At 42.9% G+C, this 26,961-nt stretch overlaps 1 protein-coding gene across 1 annotated transcript in view; it reads left to right on the top strand.

Annotated features, from left to right (window-relative positions):
- Positions 1-26,494, top strand: part of LOC146184280 (serine/threonine-protein phosphatase 2A activator-like) — a 52,459-nt gene extending 25,965 nt beyond the window's left edge. Inside the window, exons 8-11 of the mRNA XM_084609322.1 lie at positions 9,345-9,445; positions 12,789-12,896; positions 16,043-16,146; positions 26,360-26,494. Coding sequence (XP_084465448.1) covers positions 9,345-9,445; positions 12,789-12,896; positions 16,043-16,132 — 299 coding nt within the window. The 3' untranslated portion in view covers positions 16,133-16,146; positions 26,360-26,494. The remainder of the gene's footprint in view (positions 1-9,344; positions 9,446-12,788; positions 12,897-16,042; positions 16,147-26,359) is intronic.
- Positions 26,495-26,961: the final 467 nt, after the last annotated feature.

The raw sequence follows: 26,961 nt of genomic DNA, 5'->3' as shown, positions 1-26,961 counted from the left end.
TGTGCATTGTAGGCACCGTGGTCACGAGGATTGCGAGGTCAGCGTGGTGAAACTGAAGCCACCGAAACACTTCACTGACACCACCACTAGATAGTGCCTCCTTTTTCTGGAAGCCTGATGCTGATAGCGCTGATTAATAACGAGGCCAGAACTGCGAATTTGGGCTGGAATTGGTTCAGATCCAATTTCAACCCATCATAATTCAGATCATCCATAAAAAGTTTCATCTGCTGAGTGTGGCACTCCCTCATGTAATACCCCTTCAATGGGACCTTTGAGGTATTTATAAATAAATAAATAATATGAGGAAGAAGTCTGACATGATAAAATTGGGAAAGAAACCTCATATTATGCTCAGATTCTTACGGTACTGTCTCCACCAGGAGCAACTTACGTCTAGCGATGTTGCAAGTGGCAAATTGTCATGGCAACTTATCAAGCATTATTTGTGTTGCAAGTAAGTGCACGCCCCAAATCATTTCTGCTTCTTTTTTTCCTCTGAATAATTGTTACACGCAGTGTTTTGCAAAAAAGGTAGCTTTCTGTTGTTTATCATCTCTCACTGCAGAGCCCTGAGTTTTTTGGTAAATAGCAATGGGAGCAATAGTATTGCTTGGTGTAGCTAGGCACTGGTGGGCACTTTTTGGCTGCAACTGGAACATGGTACCATCTGGCCACCACTCACAGTTGCGACCAAACTGACATCCACCTCCGGCATTTTCATCAATCAGGTGATGGTGGAAACGACACTTTGCAAAACTATGCAAGCTTTGAATGCGGGCCTCTGTTGGCTACAACATTGATTTGCACAGTGCAACCCTTGAAGAGCAGCCTGCATTGGCACTGCTTCAAGGTCGGGTTCTGCACTTCATGGTGCTCTTCACGTTTGCTTGCGCACTGAACAGATCAGGGCAAAATATGGGGCATCGCAGTTTTGCCTAATAGTATGCTTTCAGGTGCTCATCTGCTTAGGTGCAGTGTGGAGAAAACTCTGCGAGTAGTAGTGATGAAGCAGTGATAGTTTCCTGCCCACTGATGACAGGAAGGCATGGTTTCAATGACAGCAGGCGGGTTGTTACTACAAAATCTACCTGTGTGTCACAAATGGCTGCACACCATCCTACTAACTTCTTATTTTTTTTTTTTCTGTGCATACAGTAACTGCAGTTTCCTCAGTGGCCTGAGTGCGTCAGATCCAGGATTTCCCCAAGAAACCTGGAGCCACCTGTGTTGGGGAGTCATGATTCTGCTCCCTTCTTAGGACGTAGCAAAGTGAAAGGACCAATAGACAGTTATTTACTTAAGAATGGTTTGTGGAAGCATTTGAACACAGGGCACGTAGCATGCATAATATGCTTATGAGGTTGGCATTCAGTGGAGATGCATAAATCAGTTTAGAGGGTATGAAGAGTTTAGAGGGAACATTTCACTGTCATGCCACTTCAGACTTGCTGTTTGGCGGAATACAGAATGTGATCCCGAGATGCAGCATCATCATGTTGGCATGCTGTGTGCTGACAGGCACATGCCAAGGCATGCACTATGCAGCGACTGCTCAGCTTAAACGTTTTTTCTTTCTTGGGACGAAAATTCTTCCAGTGAAACTCCATGAGGTAAAAAAAAATTTTGAGGGACTCTAGCGACTAAAGTAGTGAAAGGCGAAAGCCTGAGAAGTCTCATCTTGTCTAGCGTTCCTGTCATCTGCAATCCCACACTTGAACGCGCGCCAATGAACGCCACGCGACAGTAGTGATGGCGTACCATCCAAACGCGCATTTGTCAGAGAAAGTGTGACAGATACTGCACCTTTCCTCCAGAAGCCTCATCTTGTCTAGCGTTTTTGCCATCTGCGATCCTACACTTGAACGCGCCAAGGAACGCCACGCGACAGTCGCCGCAAAAGCGGGACACACTTTGTTCACGACAGTATGAGCCATTAAAGGCTTTCGCCTTAATTATAATTGGTTTAGAGGAAAGGAAAGGCGCAGTATCTATCACACTTTTTCCGGCAAGTGTGTTTGGACGGTACACCATTGCTCCTGTCGCGTGGCGTTCCTTGGTGCGTGTTCAAATGTGGCATTGCAGATGCCAGGGATGCATCCTGCTTCGGCCAATCAGAACGCCCCAAAAGCGGGACACACTTTGTCCATGACAGCATGAGCCATTAAAGGCCTTCGCCTTAAAAAAAGGCCTGTCAAGTGAGTAATGTCTTGCATTTTAATATGAACCACTAGTGCATGCAACCAAACTTGACAAAAATAAAAGGTTTTCCCACATTTGGTATATTTCGCACAGCACACGGAGGCCTCTTCGTTTCGCCTCCATCGAAACACAGCCGCCAGCTGTAGGGGATCAAACCCGACTACTATGCCGGAGTACCCGGGTTCGATCCCAACCGCTGGCGACTGTGTTTCGATGGAGGCGAAGCGAAGAGGTGTCCGTGTGCTGTGCGATGTCAGTGCACAGCACACGGTGGTCCTCAATTGGTCAAAATTGCTCTGTAGCCCTTCACTACGGCTCCTCTTTCTCTCTTTCGACTTTCACTCCCACCTTCCTCCCTTCCCTTACGGTGCAGTTCAGGTGTTCGCAGAAATAAGTGACATATACTGCGCTTTTCCCTTCCTGTGAACCAGTTGTTGTTGTTGTTGTTGTTGTTGTTGTTGTTATTATTATTATTATTATTATTATTATTATTATTATTATTATTATTATTAATTATTGCAGGCATGAAATATTCGCCCCAGGTGGGCAGCCTCCTCAAGCCAGGAAGCCGTAGACTTGAGCCAGCTCCCTGGTTCGGTCGATGTGTCTACGCTGGTCATCTAGGTTCGGGCTTGACAGCTGGGTTTCCCACTGCTCTTTGGTTAGGTTCCTGGTGGTTGGTTACAGTACCCTGTGGTCCCTCGCATCTCGACACCATATGTAGGGTGTTTGACACGTTACGGAATGTGCATTTATATTTGTAGGTGGTAGGTGATATCCTGTGTAGTAAGGTGCCGTAGACGTGACTGTTGGTATGTATTTTTCGGAGGGTGGTTGCTTCTTCTTTGGTTAGTTTTAGGTGAGCTGGATTTTCTTCTGTCAAGTCTGTAACGCAGGAGAATGTCTGTATACTTCTTGTGTACATCCTGGGCTCTCCAAAATTTCTCTGGGAGTGGTGCTCAGTTAGCCTATCCGCGGGCCTAGGCATTGGCAGCCTCATTTCCTTCCAGGTGGGCGTGTCCCATAGTCCATATGATGTAGGCGTCTGGGAGGTGGCGTGCTGTGGTACGACGAAGAATTTCAAGTGCTATGCTGATAATTCTTTCATTTCCTTTGGTAATTCCTGCCTGCAAACTGCAAATGACTGAGTATTATGGTATCTTCATTGCACGTCGAGAGGGCTAAGGCAATTGCAGCCTTTTCTTCTATGTGAGTGTCGTTTGTTTGAATAGTTGCAAAGATCTTTTTTGTAAAAGTTGAATCCATGATGCTAATAGAGTCAGCTTGCCTCCCCGCGTATTTCTGCATCAGTGTATCCGTCTTTCGGATTTGTTCCATTCGCTTTGCTAATGGTAGAGCGCTGACACAGGTGCTTGGGGTATATAGGATGCATATTTCGCGGGATGGGGGCTATGGTGATATATGATCCGATCTCATCAGGGATGCTGCTGCATGCTGCACTTTGCCTTCTCTATATTCCAGTTTCTTGAGGGTAACGCGTCCAGTTTCAGTTAGTTCAGGGTCCATGCGGGCCCTTGAAAACCGAAAACCCTTGAATTTGGATGAAGTGTTTTCAAGGGCCTTGAGAGTCCTGGAATTATTGTGGGGCCCTTGAAAACCCTTGAATTTTGTTGTGGTGGGGTAGATGGTCACGGAAAAACGTTAGTATCCTTTAAATTTTCTGTTTTCACAAGTCATCTAGTTGCAGATGACTTTACCGAAAGACCACCATGAGGCAACGTGTATTTCGCGTTGGTGTGTCAATGTGGGTTATGTTAGTGTGGGTACAATTCGAAGCAGATGAAGTCCCATGTCTTTGCTCGACGCCACGCATGACTACCGTAGCCCGTTAACCTACTCCAAGAGCAAGGTTTGGGTGTGAAGTGAAAGGAGACAGTGCGAATGTAGTTCAGGCATGGCACCCATTGTGCCATAAGCATGGGGAGCCTACATAGTAGCGACGCAAGTGGTCTACCAGCACACAGCAAGCACCACGTGCGTCGCTTTGCAAGAGCAGCGCAGGCTTCATCTAAAGGCATTCCATAAAATTTTCTTCCCGCTGTAAAAAAAAAGCGAAATTATATAGGCTTCAACATTGCCAACAGCTGTGTTGTCACACAGGAAAGTTTCCTCCATGCATGCAGCAGAAGTCGAGCACTGCTTGGCCGTAGATGGGGGCTGGACACCTTGCTCTCTATTCGGCACGTAGGGAAGACTGTTCTTGTTATTGGACAGACCCTATTCCCCCATATTTGTTGCCCACCGATGGATCGAGAATGTTGCAGTCACGTTGCAGTTACAGTTGTGGTATGCCAGGCTGTGTCTTTGGTCAGACATCAATAAGTATGTGGAGGCAGCAGTGAAGAAGTGAATCATCCAGAATTTGTGGCATTTCAAAACATATTAACATGCTGTCAAGAGCTACTTGTGCTAACAAAGCTAACTTTGCATTAAATTCAGCCATGGTCTTGCAGCATTTTCTTCTGTTATAGTACCAAACAGACAAGTCATTGGTATTCTTTTTGGCGGAAGACCTTATCTGTGCAGTTAGAAAGCTTGTGCTGGCGTCAGATCTGTGTTCATCAACAGGGATAATTTTGAAGATGGCTGTAGAGCATCCAAGAAACCACACTTCACTCGAGAAGGTTGCTATTGGCCACAGAGCAGAAAAGGTTCTGAAAAGCTGCAAGTTGCGCTCGAAAGAGGTGTTCACATTTAAGATTGAATGCAAGCAGTTACTCTTGGCAGTAATAAAAAAAATACTAGACAAAAGCCCACTGCAGTCTTCTCTAGTTCCAGGCCTTACCTCGCTATCCCAAGGCAGATGTGCTCAAAGCCTGCAAAGAGCATAGAGGGCTTTAAAAGAGTTTTGGATGCATTTATTGCTACAAAGAGGCTAACAGAAATACAAAGGGACACTGCACTTTCAGAATATACAGATACTCTGCAGGATCACAAGCACAAGCTAATACTTTTCGACAGAACTTCACATGGTGTGGACAATTTTTATTACTGTTGAACATAACTTCATGCTACAAGGAGCTCTGGAGAGTTCATAAACTATTGCTTATTCTCAGTCATGGGTAGGCAAGTGGAGCAAGGGTTCAGTGTGAATCGGCAAGTTGTCATGGAAAATCTGAAAGGTATTTCTTATATATCCCAACAAATTGTGTGTGATGCTGTGGAAAGAGCAGGTGGCATAACTAACGTGAACATCTCAGAGGAGTTGAGAATGTCCGTGGCTTCTGCAAGACTGCATTACTGAGCTTTTCTGGAAGCTAAAAAGAAGCAGGAAGACGAAAGTGCAAAGCAGCAGAATAAAAATCGATGTCTCGAAAAAGCTGTCGGAGATTTGAGGAAGAAAAAAAAGATTGGAAGCGGCTCTTGCAGAGTTGAATGCTTCTGCGGACACCTATGCCGAGAAGGCAGAAGCTACCAATGAAATAGTATGGATTGTTAAGTCAAACAGTTTGAGGAAGACTGTTAAAGAAAAGGCAAATGATATTGTGAATGTCAGCACTGAACTTTAAAAAAAAGACCAAGCTTTCATGAAATGTTGAACTAATGTAGAGCTTCCTTGGTCTTGTAAGAAGTCTCTTGTGTAATCAATGTTAGATACTTGAGATGTAAGAAACGTTTCATTAAACAAATGATTTGTTTGGAAGTCCTTGAAAAAAATAGTCTTGGGTCCTTATAAGTCCTTGAAAGCCTTGAATTTTGTGGCTGAAAATCAGCATGAACTCTGGTTAGTTTTAAGCATTCCAATTGTTTGTGGGCCTCTGCAAGCTCTTCCCACATGCTGTGAAGGCCAAGGTGGAGGAGGCGTTGTGTAGAGGCGCGTTGATGGCTTTGCGGATGAGAGTGTTGAATTTTTCAACGTCTGCTATCTTTAGGTCCAACTGGTGGGGCTAATGATGAGAGCCTGGATGATGCGTACAGTACCTTGTCCTTTCATACCATGTCTTCTGCTGGCCACGTAGTGTCAGTAACCAGAAGTTTCGGGAGTGAAATAATTCTTGTACATATATGTGTGTATAGGGAACTTGTATGAAAGAGTGCATTCTGGATACTCCACAGTGTTGTTGTCTTCGGCAGCAGGACAACACAGCGCAGCCAGTCTGCAGTCCTCTAGAAGGCTTCTAGGACACTGTAGCCAGGGTTTAGCAAACTGACTGAGTGCCTTGTCATTTTCGACAGTCCACGAAGGAAACACGTGGTTACTTGTGCACTGCACCTACTTGTGTGCAATATGTCTGCAGATTCCTCAGAAGGGTATGCGTCAACGCTGCGCTTGAAAGATTGGGCATGCTGTGAAGAAAAGGCCAAGCAGTGCACATGGACTTGTTCAAGCTATGCGTGGACTGCACTATGGGTTTGGACTTGTGGCCATCCATCGACATTGCCAACATTCATGAATTTCTAGTTCTGGGGACTAGCTTAGTACTTGCCCGGATTGGTGTCAATGTCTCGTCTCTTGGTTCGTGCAAGCCATCACGCCTGCATCGCTTAGAGGGCTCCTTTGCCTTCTCGCACTAATGCAGGCATATTTTTGTCATCCTGAAGAATCTGCAGTCGGCCTGTCTGGTCTTCAGCTTCTGCACTTTGCTTTGGGTTTCACTGTTACAGCCCACCGCAGCACAGTATACCATCACGCCTGCATCGTCTGTGTATTACGCATGTTCCATTTGCTGCATCCTACTCCAAAACGGCTTTCCCTGCTTCAGCCTACTCCATGATGCAATATTGCTCCAAACAGGCTACCTTGATATTTTGCCGGGTTTTTGCAGAAAACCAGTTTCAGTCGCAGAGTAGGTCATTAATGATATTGCCTATCAAAGCCTACAAAAAATGTCATCCGCTATGATTCGATTAAGCAACCGTGACAAGTAGAGCCGGGAGGTGGCATGCTGTGAGTTGCGTGTTCACGCTCTAGGTGATGTCATAGTCGAAGCAATGGCAGCACATCAGTGGCAGAGTTGTAATGCATCCCGCACTGGGCCTAATGCACATAACATTATCATTAACTAAAAAAGCATGGAGCATAATAAATGTTTATTTGCAAGTAAATTTAAAACAAAGCATACGCGATTATAGGGAATTGTGAAAAGATGTTTTGTGCACATGTCATGGCACCTTTTAGCAGCATTTTGAATTGCCGGTGGTGAGAGAAGTGAAGGCAGGGAGCGAAGCAGTTGCTGCAGACTTCCTCGAGCCATTAGGTAACAAAGAACTACCCGAGTTGCTCTAATGGTTCTGTTGTGACAACAAGCAGGTTCTTTACCATAGGGTCTCCTTGCTCTTTCAGACAGCCTACTTCAGACAAAAAGTATACTTGAAGAATTATGAGGGCGATGCCATGATGTTGTCAGTCATCAGATGAGTTCTCAAGAGTGTTTTAAAGCTATGCATAGCCTATCGCCAGTGTGTTGAAATTAAAGAAGCCCCAGTGTCGCTCAATCGAAAACATGGGGAACCACTGGCAGAAGGCAGTGAAGTAAAAAAAGAATCTGTTGGAGGAAAAGGCTACCCTTGAGTGCCATCCATCCTCCCTGAAGGCACTGCTGACCAGTGCCCACAAATTTATAAGCAATTGCAGGTGTAGGAAATAAAAGGGTGTGCAAAAGATAACAGAAATGCACTGCTCATTGATGTCAACTCCAAAGTAGTGGTGGTGCTCGAGAGCCTCAGAGTGGCAGACTCCACGTTGCCAAGTCAAAATGGTCAGAAAGCTTTTAGTCAAACTTTTTAGTCGAACATTTAGTCAAAGCTTTTTGTTCGGTTATGAAGTTCACAAGCAATCGCTCCATTTGCTGCTAGTCTATTCCAAATTATTGCTCAGGTCACTTGTGTTATTTTAAGCATCTGTACATGTGTTGGCGATTCGTATTGTCTTTTCAGAGATACATGCATATTCAGCAATGCATTGAATGTTGAATAAACGGGAATCAAATTCGATACTTTTGTATGTCAGGAACAGAAAAGTGCACTTATTAAAAGCTTTCGGCGCATAATTTGAATGTTTCAAAACTCTTGTTTTATTGCTCCAAAGCAGCTCCAGAATGGCTTTATCGTTGCTCCCTGGGCTGCTCCAAAATGCTTGAGCCTGCTTTTACTCCTCATTACACAACCATGTAAATGTGGCTGTGTTGCTCATGTGATGTCTCAGTTGTCTGCTACCAAGGATGACGAGAACTACCCAGAATGCATCGCTTCATGCAAGCTCCCTATATACTATAGACCTTTTCACGACCCTCGCAGAAACCGGTCTGACTGGACTGTCGTCAGCTCTTTCCTGTGCTATGAGCGAAGCCCAGCGCCCAATTCGACAGCGCCTTTCACCCCTTTGTGGAAAGGTCCGATATATAATATGTGTGTAGTAGCAGCATCTTGCCAATGCAGCTGAATTGTCCAAAAAGCCTGCACACAGATCATCCTTGAGAAAAAAAAACATTTGGTTGCAACATTTTTCGGACAGAAAATGTTAGCTGAATGGTCATAATTTAACAAAAATGGTATCACTAAATCACTGAATTGTATTTTTTCTAATGGGAAGAATTTTTTGGAGATCCAGCCAGACTAGCCTCGTAAAGCAGTATCACTGCTGCGGAAATTTGTTTTTTAGGTTGCCGTCACATCAATATGGATTTTATGGTTCAGTTCTGACTGCACCAGGCAATTATCCCTCTGAAATGTAATATTAAACAAAACTTAAATCCCACCACTGTGCAAAATTTGAAGCCAAACAAGTTAGCGGTTAGGCGGAGATAATCTTTTTTTTTTTTGTTTTGCAGTGTTCTGTGAGCAACACAGTAGTCAGCATGTGACAAATAATGCCTCCTTACAGTGCTTTAAGTAGCAAACACTGAGGTATACATACCCCTTGGTACCCATCAGTATTCTGTGAAGTGTCTTTTTTTTGGTGCAGATAGGATTTTTTTATTAATTGATTAATTTATTTCCATCTGAAGTGCCAAGTTCAGAAACATGATGTGGGCAGAAAAGAGATAACTGAGGTCAGGAAAGTGGGATAAAAGTGAATTTAGTGCGCAAGGCTGAGCATTCCCTAGTCAAAAAGCAGTGTGTAAAAAGGTCCCCTTATGTGAAGCTAGTTCTTTTGTTGAATGACCACCCTCCTCTTGCAGACCACCCAACCCTTGAGCCCAAGTCCTTCACAACACCAAGCATTGTGGAGGCCTATTCGGATGACTACATGTTCATGGGCTGCATAAATTTCATCAGCAAGGTGGGTTCGTGTGCTGGCAAATGTCACCACGCCTTGCAAATTTTTATCTGCCCTTTCACAAATGAGGCACCTGATGGCATGAATTTATTTTTAAGTTTTTGATGAAAACTTTCATGTTTCTGTGTGCACTACTATACTGTTGGGTGGAAACAGTGGCAGGCTGCTGCTAAGGCTGCAAGCGACAAAAAATAACCGTGATCATGAGAAATGTAACTTGGAGTTTGGATGTGAGCTGCAACAGAAGTATCAACGGTGCTTTTTCTTGTGTAATGAACTGTGCCTGCATGACATTACGTTGGCGCTCTTACTGCATACTTAAGTGTATTTTTTTAATAGCTTTTCTTTTTTAATTTTTAATGCAGAATATTCGACTTTCGATGTCTGTTAAGCACAGTGGTGGTGAAATCACTAAAGCTATGCGAATGTAGCAAAATTTTGGGTGAGCAGCAAATTCTACTTTAAAAACTGAGTGTGATTTAAATATTTCAGGATATTTTAGAATATGTTTCAAATATCGCAGAGTTAAATTATGGACGAAATTTGCCACAAACCATAGCCAGAAAAAAGCAAACTTATTAAAGTTATACAAATAACTTTTTGGGTGCAAAGTAAATTGCGAGTAGAATATCAAAAATTAGCACAGATAGTTGAAAATAAAGAAAAATAATTTTTACACAAAACACAGCTAAAAAAAAAAAGCATAGATAATGTAAAAGAGATTGTTCTCACCCATTCTTCAACATGATTTGCTATTTTCAAGTTCATACGGTGTTGCCGCCCTGTGTGGTAGCGGTGGAGACTTCCGGCTTGATGTGGCGTCTCCCGCCCTGCTTGTCGCATCACATACTGCTTTTAACCTGCCGTTCTGTTTCAAGTACTGTTTTTGACACAGCCACAGACAGCTATAACGTCCACGCATGCCTCACTCTTTGCCTGCGCAGCTTCAGATTTCTTGCGTAATCAAGGTTAGCTTTGAAAAACTTACGACCAAGGCTGTGATAGTTTTAGTATGTATTTCTGCTCCAGTTATTTTTATATTGCATCACCAGGGAGCAGTCACCGTGAGTGACACAAATCTTGAACTACCCTTGAGGGCAACATTTTTCATTGACAACCACTGCAGCAAAGACCGTACAGGAATATTTCCCATGCGATTCCTTGTGTGTAATGCTTGCAACCAGTAGCTACTGCATGTGCACTAAATTTGGAGTATGCACTGAATTTTACGGCGACGTGGGGCGGCATCAGCAGACAACGCAAGCCTTTGTAGTACCCGGGAAGTTGTCGCTATTCTCGTTATAAAGCCGGAATTACTCCGATTGTCAAGCGATCACTGCTGAAAAATACTTTTTTCAGGGTTTGTTCACAGTTTACCTCATCCAAAATCGATGCCAACCAGTGGTGCTCCAAAAGAAATTGGCATGGCCTCAAATGAGTCCTGTAGACCATCCTTGCCACCTTCCAGACCATGATTCTATGCATTTTGCTTGTCTAGGCAGCAAGATACCATGATGTATATGCTGAAATCGAGTGAAAGCAGGTTCACTGAACACCGAGGCCGGCGTGTGTCTACGATGGCGTGAAATGTACTTCATGTTGAAATGCGGGCATTCACCAGTACCATGAATAAGAGCCGTATAATTTCTTTATATCCCTGTTGCTCTCAGTGGGTGTACATCTGCTGCCTTTCTTGCCGCGATTAGAGCCGCCCGAGTACAAGTCGCACCTGCCGCTTCATGCCTTTAGTATAGCCGAACGCTTTGCATACCATACCAGTCACCCCTGTGTCGGGTCTAGCGCACTTGGAATGAATATGCACAGAATGCTGGTACAGTGACAACGCAACAGAGCCTACATCGAGATTACATTGAGAGCCTACACCCGTGAATTAAATCTGAGGCAGCCTCTGCCAGCACAGCACTGCCGCCAAATAGCCGGACTGCCTTTCAGGCAGCCATATGGATTTCTAGTGGCGCCCTCTATAGGTCGTGGAACTTGCGAATGCCTGTAAGGCCCACAGGCATTAAATAAGAAATCAAGTAGTAATACTTTGTTAACAATTTTTCTGCTGCCAAAGTACAGTAGAACCCCTTTATATTATATCAGGGTCTTTACTAGTATATCAGTTGTTGGTGATGATGTGGTCCTGAAGATGCTAGTTAAATCAGCACTTACTGAGCACGTCTTGTTGATTAATGAAAAAAAAAAAACCTCTGAAATACCTTCCATCTCTCTGTTATCTCTTTGTGCAATTTTTTTTCAGTTATAAAATATTTTACATTTTGTGGAGGTACCTCTTAAGCATGAGGACAACGTTGGCTATGAATATAACCAAGTTTGATTTCATGTGAAAACCAAAGCCTTGCATGAACGCAGTGTCACTTTTTGCTGTTTCTGTCTTTTAAAAGGCAATAAATGATAAATGCGCTTGGCAGTCAAGTTCTGCAAGACTGCACCTCCACTTCTTGCCTCCACTGCCTCATGCTCCGTGCTGCGCAGTGCTTGCCTGTTTTTTCCCCTTCCCTATTCCTTGCTGCACTTTTACTGACCTTTACTTTTTTAATGGACCGCACTACCTCCTTTCCATGTTTGTAGACAGCTTTACTTTCGTTTTTTCCTACGCCCTGCGTACTTTCCTTCACGGCTCCGATTCCTCCGTAAAGTAGGCTTCTCCTGAATGCTGCTAAGCCTGGTGGTAAAGCCACCTAAAAGAACACAGTGTTATTTTTCTCTTTTCAAATACAAAAAAATCTTTGCCTCGTGATTCTAGGTAGTGCGTGGGCGGCGATGGTCACATCATAGGAGTCATCGCTGCGGCCAGGCGCACTTTACTATAACCGATTTTTACCAAAAATGTCTTTACTATAAAGAGGGAAAAATATACAGTTGTCTATGGAAGATGAACTGGGACTTCTGCTTCACTTTACTCTATCAGAGTTTACTATAGTGGGGTTCTACTGTATAACATGATAGTTGGATTTGATGGTCATGCTGAAAACTGAGTAACTGAATGCTGTCAGGAAGCATACCTCCTTACTGGCGAAGTCGCATCAACGGTCGATAAGGCACTGGCCAAACGCAGCAAGACCAACATGACAGCTCGCGAAATGTACAGAAAAGCAGCAACCTGAGCAGCAATACTAGTAGAACCATCCCTTCCACCCTCCCTGTACCCATAAGTACCGTACTGCATAAGTACCAGCATCCCGAAAATATCAGTTATTTAGTAACATGTCAGAAGAGGCTTACCAACAAAGCATGGTCCATATCTGTCCATATAGCTGTTTAATGATCGAAACTCCCATTGGCGCAGACTTGTCAAAGAATTTGTGTCTGTTCTCAGATGAAGACTGGGCCCTTCTATGAGCACTCCAATCAGTTGTGGAATATCAGCGGAGTTCCCAGCTGGTCCAAGGTCAACCAAGGACTCATAAAGATGTACAAGGCTGAGGTGAGTGCACTAGCTGTGCCCTCTGAGATTGGGGGCATGTCCAACATTGTGTTTCTCTCAGCCTTGGATTCAGAACTGTGTAATTAGAGGTAGGCATGAAAGAAAGCTGGCGTGACATACGCAATTATTAAAGCATGGATCGAATGGGATCTTCGTTTACCCACTGAGTTCTTGCTTTCATCGTAACGAAACTTGTATAGTGTGGAGGTGTCACAGTTGAGATCCTTGTTGATCCTGAATGTAATAGCTGAGCAGCCTGCTTTCGCATTGGACATGTTGGTCCTTTGCGTTGGCACACTCTTCTGTGACCTTTGCCTCTCCAGCCTCGAAATATCAAATATGTCTTGGTTTGCACCTCCTGTGACCATCAATTAAAGGGTACCGTACTGTGCATATGCACATGTCATTGGTAGAAATCAAATTCAGTGCATTTTAGGCACCAAAAGCCCTGGCACACTAGGGTAGCAAATTTAAGCTGGTAGTGCACAAAAATAGGCACTATAAACTGTGCCGCAATGCATGACTTCATTTAGGGACATGGCCAAAAGCTATATCCATTGCAAAAAAAAAAAAAAGTGAGTAACGTGAGGAAAAACACCAGTGCACTAGGCAGCTGGTTGATGAGCTTCCTACTATGGAACAGGCAACATTAAGGGGCAAAGTGTGAGCAATGAGCATGTTAAGGCACGTTGCATTTAAAAGTTGCACCCTCAGGTTTGTTGTCGACGTTTTTCACGTCAAAGGTTTTCTGGAAGTTTCAGAGCTTTGAACCCTCGTAGGGAATGGAAAGAACGCTCCGAGGAAACTGTAATTTACGTTCACTTATATCACCGTCTGATAAGTTTGTAAGTTACTAATTGCACTTCGATTTCTTTGGCAGGCTATGTAGTGAAACAGTGGTAATGGTAAAATGATTCCGGACAGTAGCTTTCTCCTCTCCTTTCTTCTCCTACATCTGCTTGATACAGCAGCCACTTAGGAAGTGCTGCAGGCACACTCCATTTAAGGTTTCTTTTTTTGTAGTATTACCAAATTATCAACATTTCCTTCTTTTCTGCTGGCATTCTCGTCGAACCTTCTTGCCCAGTATTGGTTTAAATTTGTTGGCAAATGTAAGAACCTTCAAGGCTTGTCATTATTTTGTGTCTTGATTACAAATTGTAACCTTATTCTACCCACTGGATAATCATTTCACGCGGTGGGCTTTGCTCTGTGCTGGACTTTTGACAGTCTTCCAGAGCGAAACAAATACCACTCTGCTAGTAAGTCACATGCACGGGAAGAAAGGATGAGGAGGATGGCAGTAGCATTATACAGTGGTGCTACTGTCTCTGGACCTGAGCTGCATCACGGTGCCTCCTGTTTTTATTCACTTTTCAGTCTCACCTTAGTAAAAATTTCTTTTCTCCTGTGCAGCATGCCCACTTGAGGGGAAATGCATTCTGCGAATAGGAGCTTGAATATCCAGGCAGTGTGCTGTTCACGTAGCAATAATTTGCAACGGGTGTATTGCCGGTGTTGTATGCTTAGCAGGCATAGTTACTAGCTTAAAACACGGTATGCTATAAAATTATAAAGAGAAAAGACGATACACTGTATGAGCAGAAATTTCTCATTGAAATAAGATACATTCTGTGTGGGCAAGCAGTAATTTTCTTGAAATGATTTGAAGTACTTCTGCACAAAATACAGATTGAATGCAACAACAGGCATTTCCTCCTTTCTAGCTGTCAATGCGCCACTAGTGTCACTTCTATGGAAGCAAAACTTAATTTACATTCTGAACCTAAGTATATGCAGGGAACTTCCCAACTTTGTCTCAGCACCTTATGTTTCATCTTGACATGGTCGTCTAATAAAGTTGCTTTGACCTATTGCAACAGTGACTCGTATTTAGGGATGTGTGAACACTCGAAAATTCGAATACGAATTGAAGATGTTTGTTGTTCAATTCATATTCGAAAAAGTGATATTCGGAATTTTTGAATATTCTATAGTTACCAAATAATCTAAAATTTTCTAATTCATCGCAGTTTCATCGCATCGCGCACTTGATTGCAGTGCTGGATCGCGTGGACTATGCAGTGAAGCATTCTCAAAATTCGACGGGGTTGTTTTGTGAAGACAGATCTTCAGTTTCATCTCAAATGCTGACAACTATCATGCAGGTGTTCTTCAGATAAAATTACTGTGATGCAAATTATCTTTAACATTTTTTTTTTTTTTCAAGCCCATGCGATAATTTCAGCTTTTGGTTACTTTGAGAATTTTTTCTGGTCCATTGAGGGCCGAATTAAAGAGTCTACTGTATTCAGTAGCGATAAGACAGCTGCATGAGGTTTCATGTAGGTCCATCCTGTACAAAAAAAAAATGGTGCATGTACGGAATCTTGTATAATTTCTACTGAATTTTTCAGTGAAGTATACACTCCTGTGCAATTGAAATTGATTTTATTTGAAAATACGATGTGAATTCCAAAATAAATAAGCTGTACTATGTTTGCTATTAATTTTTCAATTTTTGTTTTCCCATACTCATATTTCAGTTACTTTATGCCACATACTTTGTATAACTGGAACACGCACTCTTTGAGTGGAACTGTCAACAGTGTCGACATATATCATTGTGTACTTACAACCTAGGTGGAACCATTTTGGTTGTCTAACTGCACATCACTGATGGGTCTTCGTGAGAGGTTCTGGAATCGATACTCAGCACCTCCGCCCAATGTTACGGGTGAAAATAGAACAGCAACAGCCCATTCAGCAGCCTCCGATCATCAGCGCACTTCTGTCTCTTCATCTTCCCATGAGAGGCCACATCCGTTCCATAATACATGTGGCAATATACTTTATTGTATGTAAACCCTGCTGTAATGCTTTAGCTCAGAGTTTGGCAGTCCCCCTGAATTATTGTTGTGCTCGAGAGCAGTGAGCTAGTCATGGCCAATAAAGAATCCACGAGACCAGGCACAGTCATCAAAATTGTCAAGGTGTATTGCCACATGTGTTGCACTTTCGTGTGATTTTCTGCTTTATCCAAAGTGGCAGCAGTAATCTACTGATCTAGCTCAACTTTAGTTTCCTTTCAAGTTTACTAGAAAGGTTGTCATAAAGTGTTAAATATGCATGTTCTTTATGCACAGGTCCTGGGGAAGTTTCCGGTGATTCAGCATGTGGTGTTTGGTAACCTGCTGCCATTCCGGCCTCACCAGAAACTGGTCAAGAAAACGTAGACAGCTAGCATCAGGTCACTGTGTGTGATGTTAGCATGTTGTGATGTTTAACAACATTTGCCGCACTGAGAAATCTCCTCCATAATCAAGCTAGCTTTTTGAAGATTGTGTCACTGTGCACGATGTTAGTATGCTATGATGTTAAACAGCATTTGTCACACTGGGAAAATCTCTGTTGTAGTCAAGCTAGCTTTCAAAGATTGTGGAATCTGTGGTAGTGTGCAGGAAGAATTGTGTGTAAACCATTTGCAAAACATAAAAGCTTTACTCTTCTACAGGGTTATTTTGTTTAACATTTTTGCATGGTTGTGTCTCAATGGCCAGCTCTCTTGCTGTGCCAGAAATAAAGTTGAAAGGAAGTGTTTGCAAGTTAGCGTTACTACTTCTTTTTCTACACAATCGGGCGCATTGTGCTCACTTATGGAAAGTAGTGATATACGAGGCTGTATCAAAAAGCTTTAAGACCAGTTTTATAATTCACCAAGAAAGGGCAGTATAGAACGCATTGTCATGGGAAGCACTTCCCCCCTCAAGTCAGTGTGTCAAAAAACATCACCGTGTGTATATTAGCAGCTGCGCAACTGTTGGCATTCTGATCACATGCATTACCCTATTTGCAGTGTTGTCATGAACTTTATGGTTAGAACAAAAAGCAAACTTCAAATTCTCGCATGTAAGTTGATAGCCCAAAACAGTGTAGTGCACCCACCCTAGTCGCCAGATTTATCTTCTGCAGTTTTGGCCCTCTTCCCAAAGATATAGACCTAGCCCAAGGGGTGTCATTGTTACACCCCTGCGTATATCCAGCGCAAATTACTGAAGGTGCCTGATGCACTTCGAAAAGAAGACTTTCAAATGTCATTTCAGCAGTCACAAGAGCAAGAAGGCGGTCTGGTTGGTACTGCTTTGTGACTGCAAAAGGGGAGGAACACAGAGCCTGTGTGTGTCTTCCGTGTTCCTCCCCTTCTGTTCTTTGTTGTTTACACAATTTCAGGAATACTGTGTCGCTATGCAAAGGGATTATTTTGAAGGTGATAGTGCTTAAACAGAAGTGCTTCTTTGTAAACAGACCTAGTCTCAAAACTTTTTGGTACTACCTCGTAAATGCACCATGCTAATACAGCCACATGTGCTGCTGCTGCTGCTCTCCTAGTTACGAAGCATTTATAAACGCAAAAAAGTCTGTAACCTTATTCAGACTACATATATGCTGTTAAACAAAATATATATTGCAAGAAACGCATGGCAGACATTGGAAGTATGCCTTCTTCCTGTTCTTGTTTCACATGTTCCGTGTAACACACTACAAAGAAGTGACACACACTAAGCCCTAGCGCAGGTCCCTGCAAGCACTTGATGAGCAGTGCTAATGGGCAAAGAGAGAGAAACACTGGGGAACACCTCTGGTAGTAAAGCAAGTCACTAAAAAAGATTCAGTTAGGTTGTCTTTGCTGCTTGACAGCAATGTTTCGTGCAAAATAAATATAAAGAGACCAATGGGCCACCCTTCGGTGTGAATCAAGCTTGGCCTAGCGACAACCAGTGCTACAAGCTACCAGTAGCCGGCAAGCGTGGGTGAACAATACTTTCACTGTTATGTTACAGATAAGCTATTACCATGTTTTATATGTAGAATTAATGATATTTTGCAGTGTTTGTTCTTTATGGTTTTGGTAACTTGTATGCCCAGCCTCATTGGAGTGAGTGTCCGCAGCATTTTGTAGTAAAGTAGACATAAAGATATCAAATGTTTCACGGTCCCCTTCCAGTTTGATATATCCGGAATTTTGAAAATAGCCTGTTATGAATGGACCAAGTGGACTATTTGAAAGAATTCCGGAAAATTTACATTTTTGCATATGCTGGGTACCGATAGTGACCCATGTCATATGCTCCCTCTGAAGCGTAATGCAGTCTTCTCAATGGTAGGATCCCGCAACTTTCTCCCCGCTGGTAGTTTCTCAGTGAGTTAAATGGCGATTGTTGCGGAGAGGTGTCTCTGAATGCAACCTATGGTAACATACACTCACTGAAGACAGGAATTGATTATGGTGAAGGTAATTGCATGGTCCGTTGCCATGCCGTCACCACCTCGCTTTGTTCACGGCTGGTTTTGCGACTATCAAGATTCAAAAACATCACATAATACAACCTAAAGGGGAACACACCTGAGAAAAGATGTTGGTAACCTACTTTAATGTGAATTAAAAAAAAAAAAAGAAATCACAAAAAAAAAAAATCCACTACAGGATTCAGACAGATGTTTCAGTGCATCAGTGCCGAGATGAGTTGTGTTAATCCATTGCGCCACAGAAACGACGAGAACAGCGGGCTTTAAATGCGCTCTTGTTATTTCCGCTATTTGTCGCCAGGTAACGCTGCTCAGAGGACCCTACCATAGAGAGAATGGAGTCACGCTCTTCTGAAAGGCCTCAATGATGGAGTTTTTTAGAAAGGATGCTAAACCTGCAAGAGTTCCACCTCCTGTTATATAAAGCCTGTTTTCCTGCAACCAGCACAGCCAGAGCTTTTAAGGGGGAGAGGGCTCTTTAAGGGCTGGAAATTACAAAAAAAAAAAACTTTTTCATGACAGTTTGGAAACCTACAACCCACCTTCTACATACCTGCTAGTTTATTCACTCCCTTGGTCTTTCATTCCACTTTATAAGCTGCAAACCAGTTGAATAAATCCCATCTCAAGTCATTTTTTTCTCGTTTTCTAAAAACATTTTGATGGCTTGCTAGTTTACAAGGAGGATATCTTTGTGTCTAAGGCATATAAAGGCATAATTTTTATTGCTGCATGCTCCTAGGTGATTAAACTTTACAATGTTTGGAACACATTTTTTTTTTTCCTAATTTTTCTTTAACTATGAAGTTTCTGAGAAATCTGTGTAGCTTTCCTTTTGTAGCCGTGTGGCTGCGCTTGGGTGGATGTCGAGTAATTACTCCCTTACTACAAATCTACTTCACCTTGGAGGTTTTCCCTAAATATTCAATCTCATTTTATGCTTGGTAATTTTTTTTTTCGTGCTCTAATATAGCTTGCCAGCTGCTTTTTCTTACATCAAACTTCAATAAATTGTAAAATGACAAATATTGCCTTGATCAAAAATGTAGCTCCTACGTTGTATTCCTTGTACTGTATACTATCTAGCCATGTGTTAATAGTTTTCCAATTAGTGGATTATTCTCTGTTTCTATAAACAAAGGAGCGAAAATGTCAGTTTGAAAATTAAATGGCATATTAGGAGAGTAATTACATATCGGAAATCAGCAAAAAAAGAAAGCTGATTAAGATTATGTATTTCTGTTACATTTAGCTTAAACATAAAGAAAAATGTTCAAAGAGCCCTGTCCCCCCTTAAAGTGCCACAAAATGCTGACAAATCCTTCAACTGGGAGGACATGCTTGACTTGGAACATAGGCAGAGATGATGAGAGAATGTGCATTATGTGAGGCCATCTGAGCCGATTCATGACTCCGCAGGCCTATATGGCAGCCCCACTGATTATGTGGGATGCCTAGGCCTTGCTATATGCAGACAGGTGTCCCTCATAGCCCGAGTCGCTTTGGGACATTGAATCCCATAAACTAATATGCAGTCAGGAAAAAGATGATCAACCAAAACTTGCTATCTGTATTCTTTATTGTTTGCTTCTGTGGAAAAACAGCACATTAGCTATGCTCTCTGTACACAAGGTTATGAGAGTAACTTCACGACTCACAATTGGCCAAGGAATGTGTATACTGGACATGAAATGTGCAGCCTTTATTTTACATAAAACTTAGTGATGGAATGACTTCTACCAGGCATAGTGGCAGCTTTGGGTTCAGTGGGTCCCTTGTCCCTGAGCCTAGGTTTAACGTGTACGCAAACACATGCAGCATGAACCCCACAGTAATGGCTCTGTGTTTGGGGCACTCAACTGCCGATCCTGAGGGCATAGGTTCAATCCTGGCCATGTTTTAGCGGAGGCAAATCGCTTGTTGTCCATGTGCTGTTGGTGCACGTTAAAGAACCTCAAGTGGTTGAAATTACTCATGCCCTCCAATGCAGCATCCCTTCTAATCAATGTCACTTTGGGATGTTAAACCCCATATACCAGATATCATTTGCAACACACTTGCCCTCTATGGTCAGTATTGGTTAACATGTTTTACTGCAAACATAGTGAAATGACAAACATTTGTATACATAACAGTATGCTCACTCGTCAAATGCAGCCAATGCACATCTGAAAATGGATCACCACATAATATATTTGCATGGATTTTAGGAGAACATGAGTTTTAATTAGTTTGCACTGACTAGAATATAACTAACAAATGGTTGTTTCAACTACAGTCAAACCCATGATAGTCTTACGTTAGGTGGTGCATGCACTGATATGCGCATAAGGAAGGAAGAAGAATCTCGTGAGTTTTGGAGGAGATGACGTTCGAGCAGTGTCGGCTAGTGCCTGCAGGAAACACCTGTTTCTTGAAAGCCTTGTCTGCTGTCTTCACTCTCTGCAATCCCAAGGTGAACTACCCCGTAACAATATATCTAACTCTAAGGGGGGTTACGGAATCATTTGATATAGCAATAATGTAATGCATGAAAAAGGCAGTAGATAAGCTTATCTATAACTTGGGAGAGTGAAAAAACCACACATGCTACTCCCTTCCTGCAGCTATTTGCTGGGCCTAACCTGCTTCACATTGAAGCTGCAGCAGGTGGTGTTTTGCAACTAGGCACAGGATTTTATAAAATGTCTAGTTCAGTTGCCAGCACCCTGTAAATAAAATAATGTTTAAAGAATGACAAAATTGCTGATGCGGCGAGGAATATCGAGCGTTAGCTCATTAAAAACTATCCGTTGATGGCCTTCGTGCCGCTTCTTATGATCACGGTGGCTCGGTGATTAATGTGCTTGGCTGCTGAACCGGAGTACCCGGGTTCGAACCAGACTACCGGTGGCTGCGTTTTGATAGAGGCGTCCGTGTGCTGTGCGATGTCAGTGCACGTAAAAGATCCCCAGATGATCGAAATTACTCTGTAGCCCTCCACTATGGCGCCTCTTTCCATCTTTTCACTTTTACTCCCACCTTCTTCCCTTCTCTTGCGGTGCCGTTCAGGTGTTTAGAGAGGTGTGACAGATACTGTGCCTTCGCTTTTGCTATAAACCAATTTATAATTGTGGTATGTGCTGTTGCTATGTGATCTGTTTGCTCAAGGCCAAATTTCAGAATAATGCAACCCACCCAGAAGAATGCTTGCAGTAGGGCTAACACTCTAAAGTTGTGGTACAGTGCGAAGTGAGCAAGGCATGGCAGACAAGAGCCATCAGTATATCCGGGCTTGACTGTATCGTATAAAGAACTGCATTACACCACTAGAAAACTTCATAGCAAACTCTATAGTCGGACCACAAAAGGAATTACATAGGCTTACACTTCCACTGCTGCAAGAAGCAATGAAATTGAATTATTTGGAAGATCTCTCGGCCTCCAGCAATAAAACTGTGTACACGAACTTTGGCACTTGGCTGCTGTCGTGCTGGTAATTCTGTGTGTTCAGGAGAACAATAAAAATGCTCCATCTTAGAAAGTATCGGACATGCAGCATTTTGCTGTGAGTGTAGAAGGTTCAGTGGGGAGCCCTGTCTTTCTCAGGGAAGAAGCAACAATGCTGGTCCAATGACGCGGCTGGCACAGTGAGATGCTTCTGCAGCAGTATGGGCAGTGTGCACGTGTCAGTTTTGTCATGCATTCAATGACTGCAACAGCTGAACCAGACATGGTACCAGAAACCTATGGATGGGCACTTGCAGTAGTAAGGCATTGCACAAATCAATGAGTGCACAGACATGCATCAAACAGCATTTTGCAATTTCAGGTCCAATTTTCACAAAGTATTTGTTTCGCCCTTTTCAGTTTCTGGTTTGGTTCCAGTTCGATACTCTGGTAAAGAGTCAACAGCCACCAAGCACGATATTGTTATAGGCCTTCATACTTTTTCACTGCCCACGTGCTAAGGCAAAATGACGCAGAGTACACAATCCCCAAACTAGTATCAAGACAAAAGTAGCCATTGGACTGCAGACTGAGGAACATGGCAGTCGGAAGCACCTGAGTGGTTTGTTGGCTAACTAATATAGAAAGATTTTCACGAAAAGTAAAAACTAAAGGTTTTATGACCCACTTTCTGACCTTAGCATTACTCAAGAATGTTTAGGCGAATGCAAAGAAATCCAGATGAAGCCCAACCCTGTCACACATGGAGCTTAAATTTTAAACAAGTGCTCAGAGATGCCAAGATCATTCAGGAACCTGTAGTACTTGACATATTTGGGCACACGTGACTGAAATAAAAGTGAAAGAATAAAAATAAACACCGCAGCAGGTTTGCGATTCAATACAGAACATGTTGAACATGTATAGGTTCACTGACAATGGGTGAAAAATGCCATTCAGCTGTCTAGGACTGTAGAACAGAGTAGTACACAGCAGAGGTGCAAGGTTGTACCACAGCATTTACATAAGGCAATGACACAAGAATCAATTTCTGCTCTGAACTAAAGAGCTGATAAAGTGAGGCCAAACTAACGTCTTGAGAGCTAGGAGGACAGCATGTTCAAGAAAGTACGCAAAGTACAGCACATGTTCTGCAAAGCCTAAACATTGAAATCCGGCACTTTCTTTTCTTTGTCGATAGAAATGCGAGGCTTTTTATTAAAACCATACTCTCCCCCTCTCATGGCCCAGAATACATTTCATTAAGAAAGAGTAACCTTTCAGCGTGTACTTGCTAAGAACCAAAACAAACTAGGAAACAAACATACAGAGCTCAGCTTGGAACAAAGTATGCCTGCTGACCTTAATACTTGTTTCTATGAAGCTTTGGGAAAATGATGCATTCTTGGAAAGTCTACTGGAAGATCAGAACTCAAATGTCGCTTTCTTCATTCTTGGAAAGTCTACTGGAAGATCAGAACTCAAATGTCGCTTTCTTGCCAACCTTTCTTTTTATGCTTACTGGCAAAAGCAGCTGAAAAGTATGAAGAAGCTGATCAACAGTTTCTTTAGCTATACAATGGCTTTGAATATCTGAAGCCTAATCGTTCAGGACAATGCACATATTGGAAGAATGGAATGAGCCGACCTGCTTTTTGAGTGAAATATCCCAACTGCATTAATGCAATTGATTCGCTACTCTGAAAGGACAGAAATAAGTGATCTTGGACAAAGGTGATCCAGCATGCTGGATTCAGAGCACAGCTGAAGAAAATTCATCGCATCATACTAGCATTAAGGCCACATAACCCCCAAGATATCCAGGAAGCCACCTACTGTAACCACTTACATTAAGAACACCCTATTTTATTGAGATGACAAAAAAAAAAATGCATTTCGCTTACTACCCTACATCAGTGAAAGTTATCGGAATTATAACTAACACAGAGACACATGCTCCAGTGTACGACTGGCTACAACAGTGGGTTGGCCAACAGTTGTGCATGATGTGAACGGTGCTCCCCACATGCAGTACATGCCTGTCAGTACAAGGCAATTTTTGCCTGGTCTGCTTGCCCACTCACTTCACTGTCAATGATGTTAACAGGAACAAACTGTACTTTTATTTTCTGTGCCAATGGAAATTGGTAACAAGTTTGGGCTTTGTTATGGTAAGTGGCAGCAAGTTCCAGACCACTGTGTCCTATATCTTTAATGCAGAGTAGGATAGTGCTACCAGTCTTCTCCATGCTAGTAATCAGTACAGTGATGCACAAGAGTGCCACTAGCCTGGGCTGAATGGTTGCTTGCAACATGCTACGATGCAAGAACAAAAGTACAGGAGATGACTCCACAAAAGCAAGACACCGATTTTCTCACACGACAAGATTGACACAGCCCCACATCCTTCAGAGACAGCAGTTAGATGAGCACAAAAGATAGAGTCGCTTGTACTGCCACCATCTGTCCTTCCGAGCTGCCAGTCAACATTTACTGCAAGCCACTTTGCTGCAGCTTGCGTTTAGATACTTTTTTTTTCAGTCACACGCATCTAAACATTCCTATGACTGCTGCTAAACAAGAAAAACACTGGATCCAATTGAGAACTCTGACTGACAAATGTCAGTTTTGGAAATTTGAATCTAGAGGGTTTCTCAAGGAATTCAACAAGCCTTCTAGTCGGGCTCTTAAAATTGCAATTTGGTTTTCCCATTTGGTATGCCAAATAAGACTGCAGGCTCTGATTGGACTGTCAAGTTTCAATTGGATACTTCACTTCCAGTGGGCAAATCCAACCGGTTTTTCAATGCCATCAGTACTTCAGTGTAAGATAGGAATTAAACACAATTAGCAGCCTTGCTGGCTCACTGGCATTATAGGAAATATTTGATGGTTTGGTTTATGGGGTTTAACGTCCCAAAATGACTCAGGCTATGCTTTAGTGGAGGGCTCCAGAAATTTTTACCACCTGGGGTTCTTTAGCCTGCATTGACATCGCACAGCGTACGGGCACCTTGCATGTTTTCCTCTATCGAAAAGTGGCTGAGTTTCAATCCCGCACAGTAGCCGAGCGCCCTAACCACTGCATGACCATAGCGGGGTTGGAAATATTTGAGAATATCAAATGGTTGGTTGGTTTGTGGGGTTTAACGTCCCAAAGCAACTCAGGCTATGAGAGACGCCGTAGTGGAGGACTTCAGAAATTTGGACCACCTGGGGTTCTTTAACGTGCACTGACATCGCACAGCACACGGGCGCCTTGCTTTTCGCCTCCATCGAAAAGCTGCCGCCGAGGCCGGGATTCGATCCCGCGTCCTTGGGAACAGTAGTCGAGCGCCGTAACCACTGCGCCACCCCGGCGGGGAGAATATCAAATATGTGGTGAAATAATGAAGTAAAATTCGATTTGACTGAAATGTTCAGTATTCAAAATCTCAAAGTATTTGTCTCAAATTAATGTTTCTGGAATGCTTGTGTCATGTGGTTTTCGTTCACTGTACAGTCTTTGCCAAAAGTAGCCAGGTGGTGGGATTTGTTTCTCAGACATATAGTCGAGCACTTATGGCACCTCTCAAGACCAACTCCATTTTTTTTTTTTACATTTTGAATTTGTAATCAATTCACATTATTTACAGAGTCCCCTTTCCCTAATACAAGAATATAGCTTTGCAATATACAGAGTATAAGGATTTTAACAAGAACCAAGGAACAGAAACCGAAACTGGGTCCCAACCAAGCGATCGCAACACAACAGACCATCTAAAGACATCACAGATACTATCACACAAAACATACTGTGTGCATATTGTTTGGCTCAGTTGGGTAATTATTTGTCTGAAATGACCAAAAGAAAACTTGAAGCTGTCCTTCAGCAAAGGAGAGAGAATATCAACAGTTACGCATCCAGAGACGTCACTGAGGCTACAATGAGGTCACAACATGAAATAATTTTGAAATTATACATGCTGCAACGAAGCATCGCCCAAAATTGCCGACTGGGCGAGTTGGTGGCGCATGATTCGAAGTGGTTTGGTTTGTGGGGTTTAACGTCACAAAGCAACTCAGGCTATGAGAGACGTCGTAGTGGAGGGCTTCGGTAATTTCGACCACCTGGGGTTCTTTAACGTGCACTGACATCGCACAGCACACGGGCGCCTTGCTTTTCGCCTCCACTGAAAAGCTGCCGCCGAGGCCGGGATTCGATCCCGCATCCTTGGGAACAGTAGTCGAGCGGCATAACCACTGCGCCACCCCGGCGGAGCTGATTCGAAATGACCAGCGCGAAAACAGACTGAGACAGGAGAAGAAACACTGAGAACAGAACAGGTGCTGTCCTGTTGTAACAGTTGTAATCGTCAAAAATGTGTTTTACATGTGGGATGTTATTCTCTCAGTGCTTACCTGTTTGCCTTCCTAGCTTTGACAAATTTTTGCTCTTTTTAGGTTGTGTTCGTTTTTTGTAGCCACTTTTTGTGGCATATGTAGGATTGTATGACGTTTTATCTGATTTTAGTTTATGACTGCTTTTGCTTCGCTTGCTTGGGCCCTTTTAGGCTCACTCTTTGTTGCTGCTTAAGGGTTTCTTGACACCGCCCCTTGCTCACGATGTTGTTCGTGCGCGTTTTTTGCCTTGTGTTTTTTATGCTGGTCATCTTGCTTTTGGTGTAATCAGTTCATAAAGTTTTCCGCCTCTTTTTTATATATATATATATATATTTTTTTTCCAGGTTCATGCTTGTGTCGGCTGACCTTTGATGACTGTGATGATGGCTGTAATATTTGGCACCCTGACTGTCATGTGGTTTTTCGCAGATATTGTGCTGCGTTTACCTCGAAAATAAATAACTGTTAGTCAGCGCCCATCCTGTTGTCAATATTTCTTCTTGTCTCAGTCTGTTTTCGCGCTGGTCATTCGAAGCATCACCCTGCCATGAAATTATGGCACCAAGGACCAGATGGCTGCTGACAACATACAATGAAAATTTCAGTAAATTCTAAGGAGGTAGAAAGAAAAAATGCTGGAGTTGGCCTTAAACCTCTAAACGTATGAAATATAAGAATGACTCCTGCCCTCACTTTTTCAGACCTTTTCATCATTACGGGTGCAGTAAAGGATCCACTATGCAACTGAAAAACAGACCTCATTCTGTGGTTAATTTTGATGTTAGATGGCACCCCCTTCAGGATGGTATGTCACATGCGCAACCAAAACCAACAGCCACGTAGCAATTCAATCACACTTAAGGAGGCAAGTAGCAATCAGAAATGATAATGCGAACTTCCAGTTACGTGCAGCCTGGCTGACTAGTGAATGACTAGTGAAGTAGTA

Source organism: Amblyomma maculatum, chromosome 7 (assembly GCF_055883805.1).
Source record: "Amblyomma maculatum isolate TAMU_Amacu chromosome 7, ASM5588380v1, whole genome shotgun sequence".
Classification (NCBI taxonomy): domain Eukaryota; kingdom Metazoa; phylum Arthropoda; class Arachnida; order Ixodida; family Ixodidae; genus Amblyomma; species Amblyomma maculatum.
This window is presented reverse-complemented; position numbering and strand designations above follow the sequence as displayed.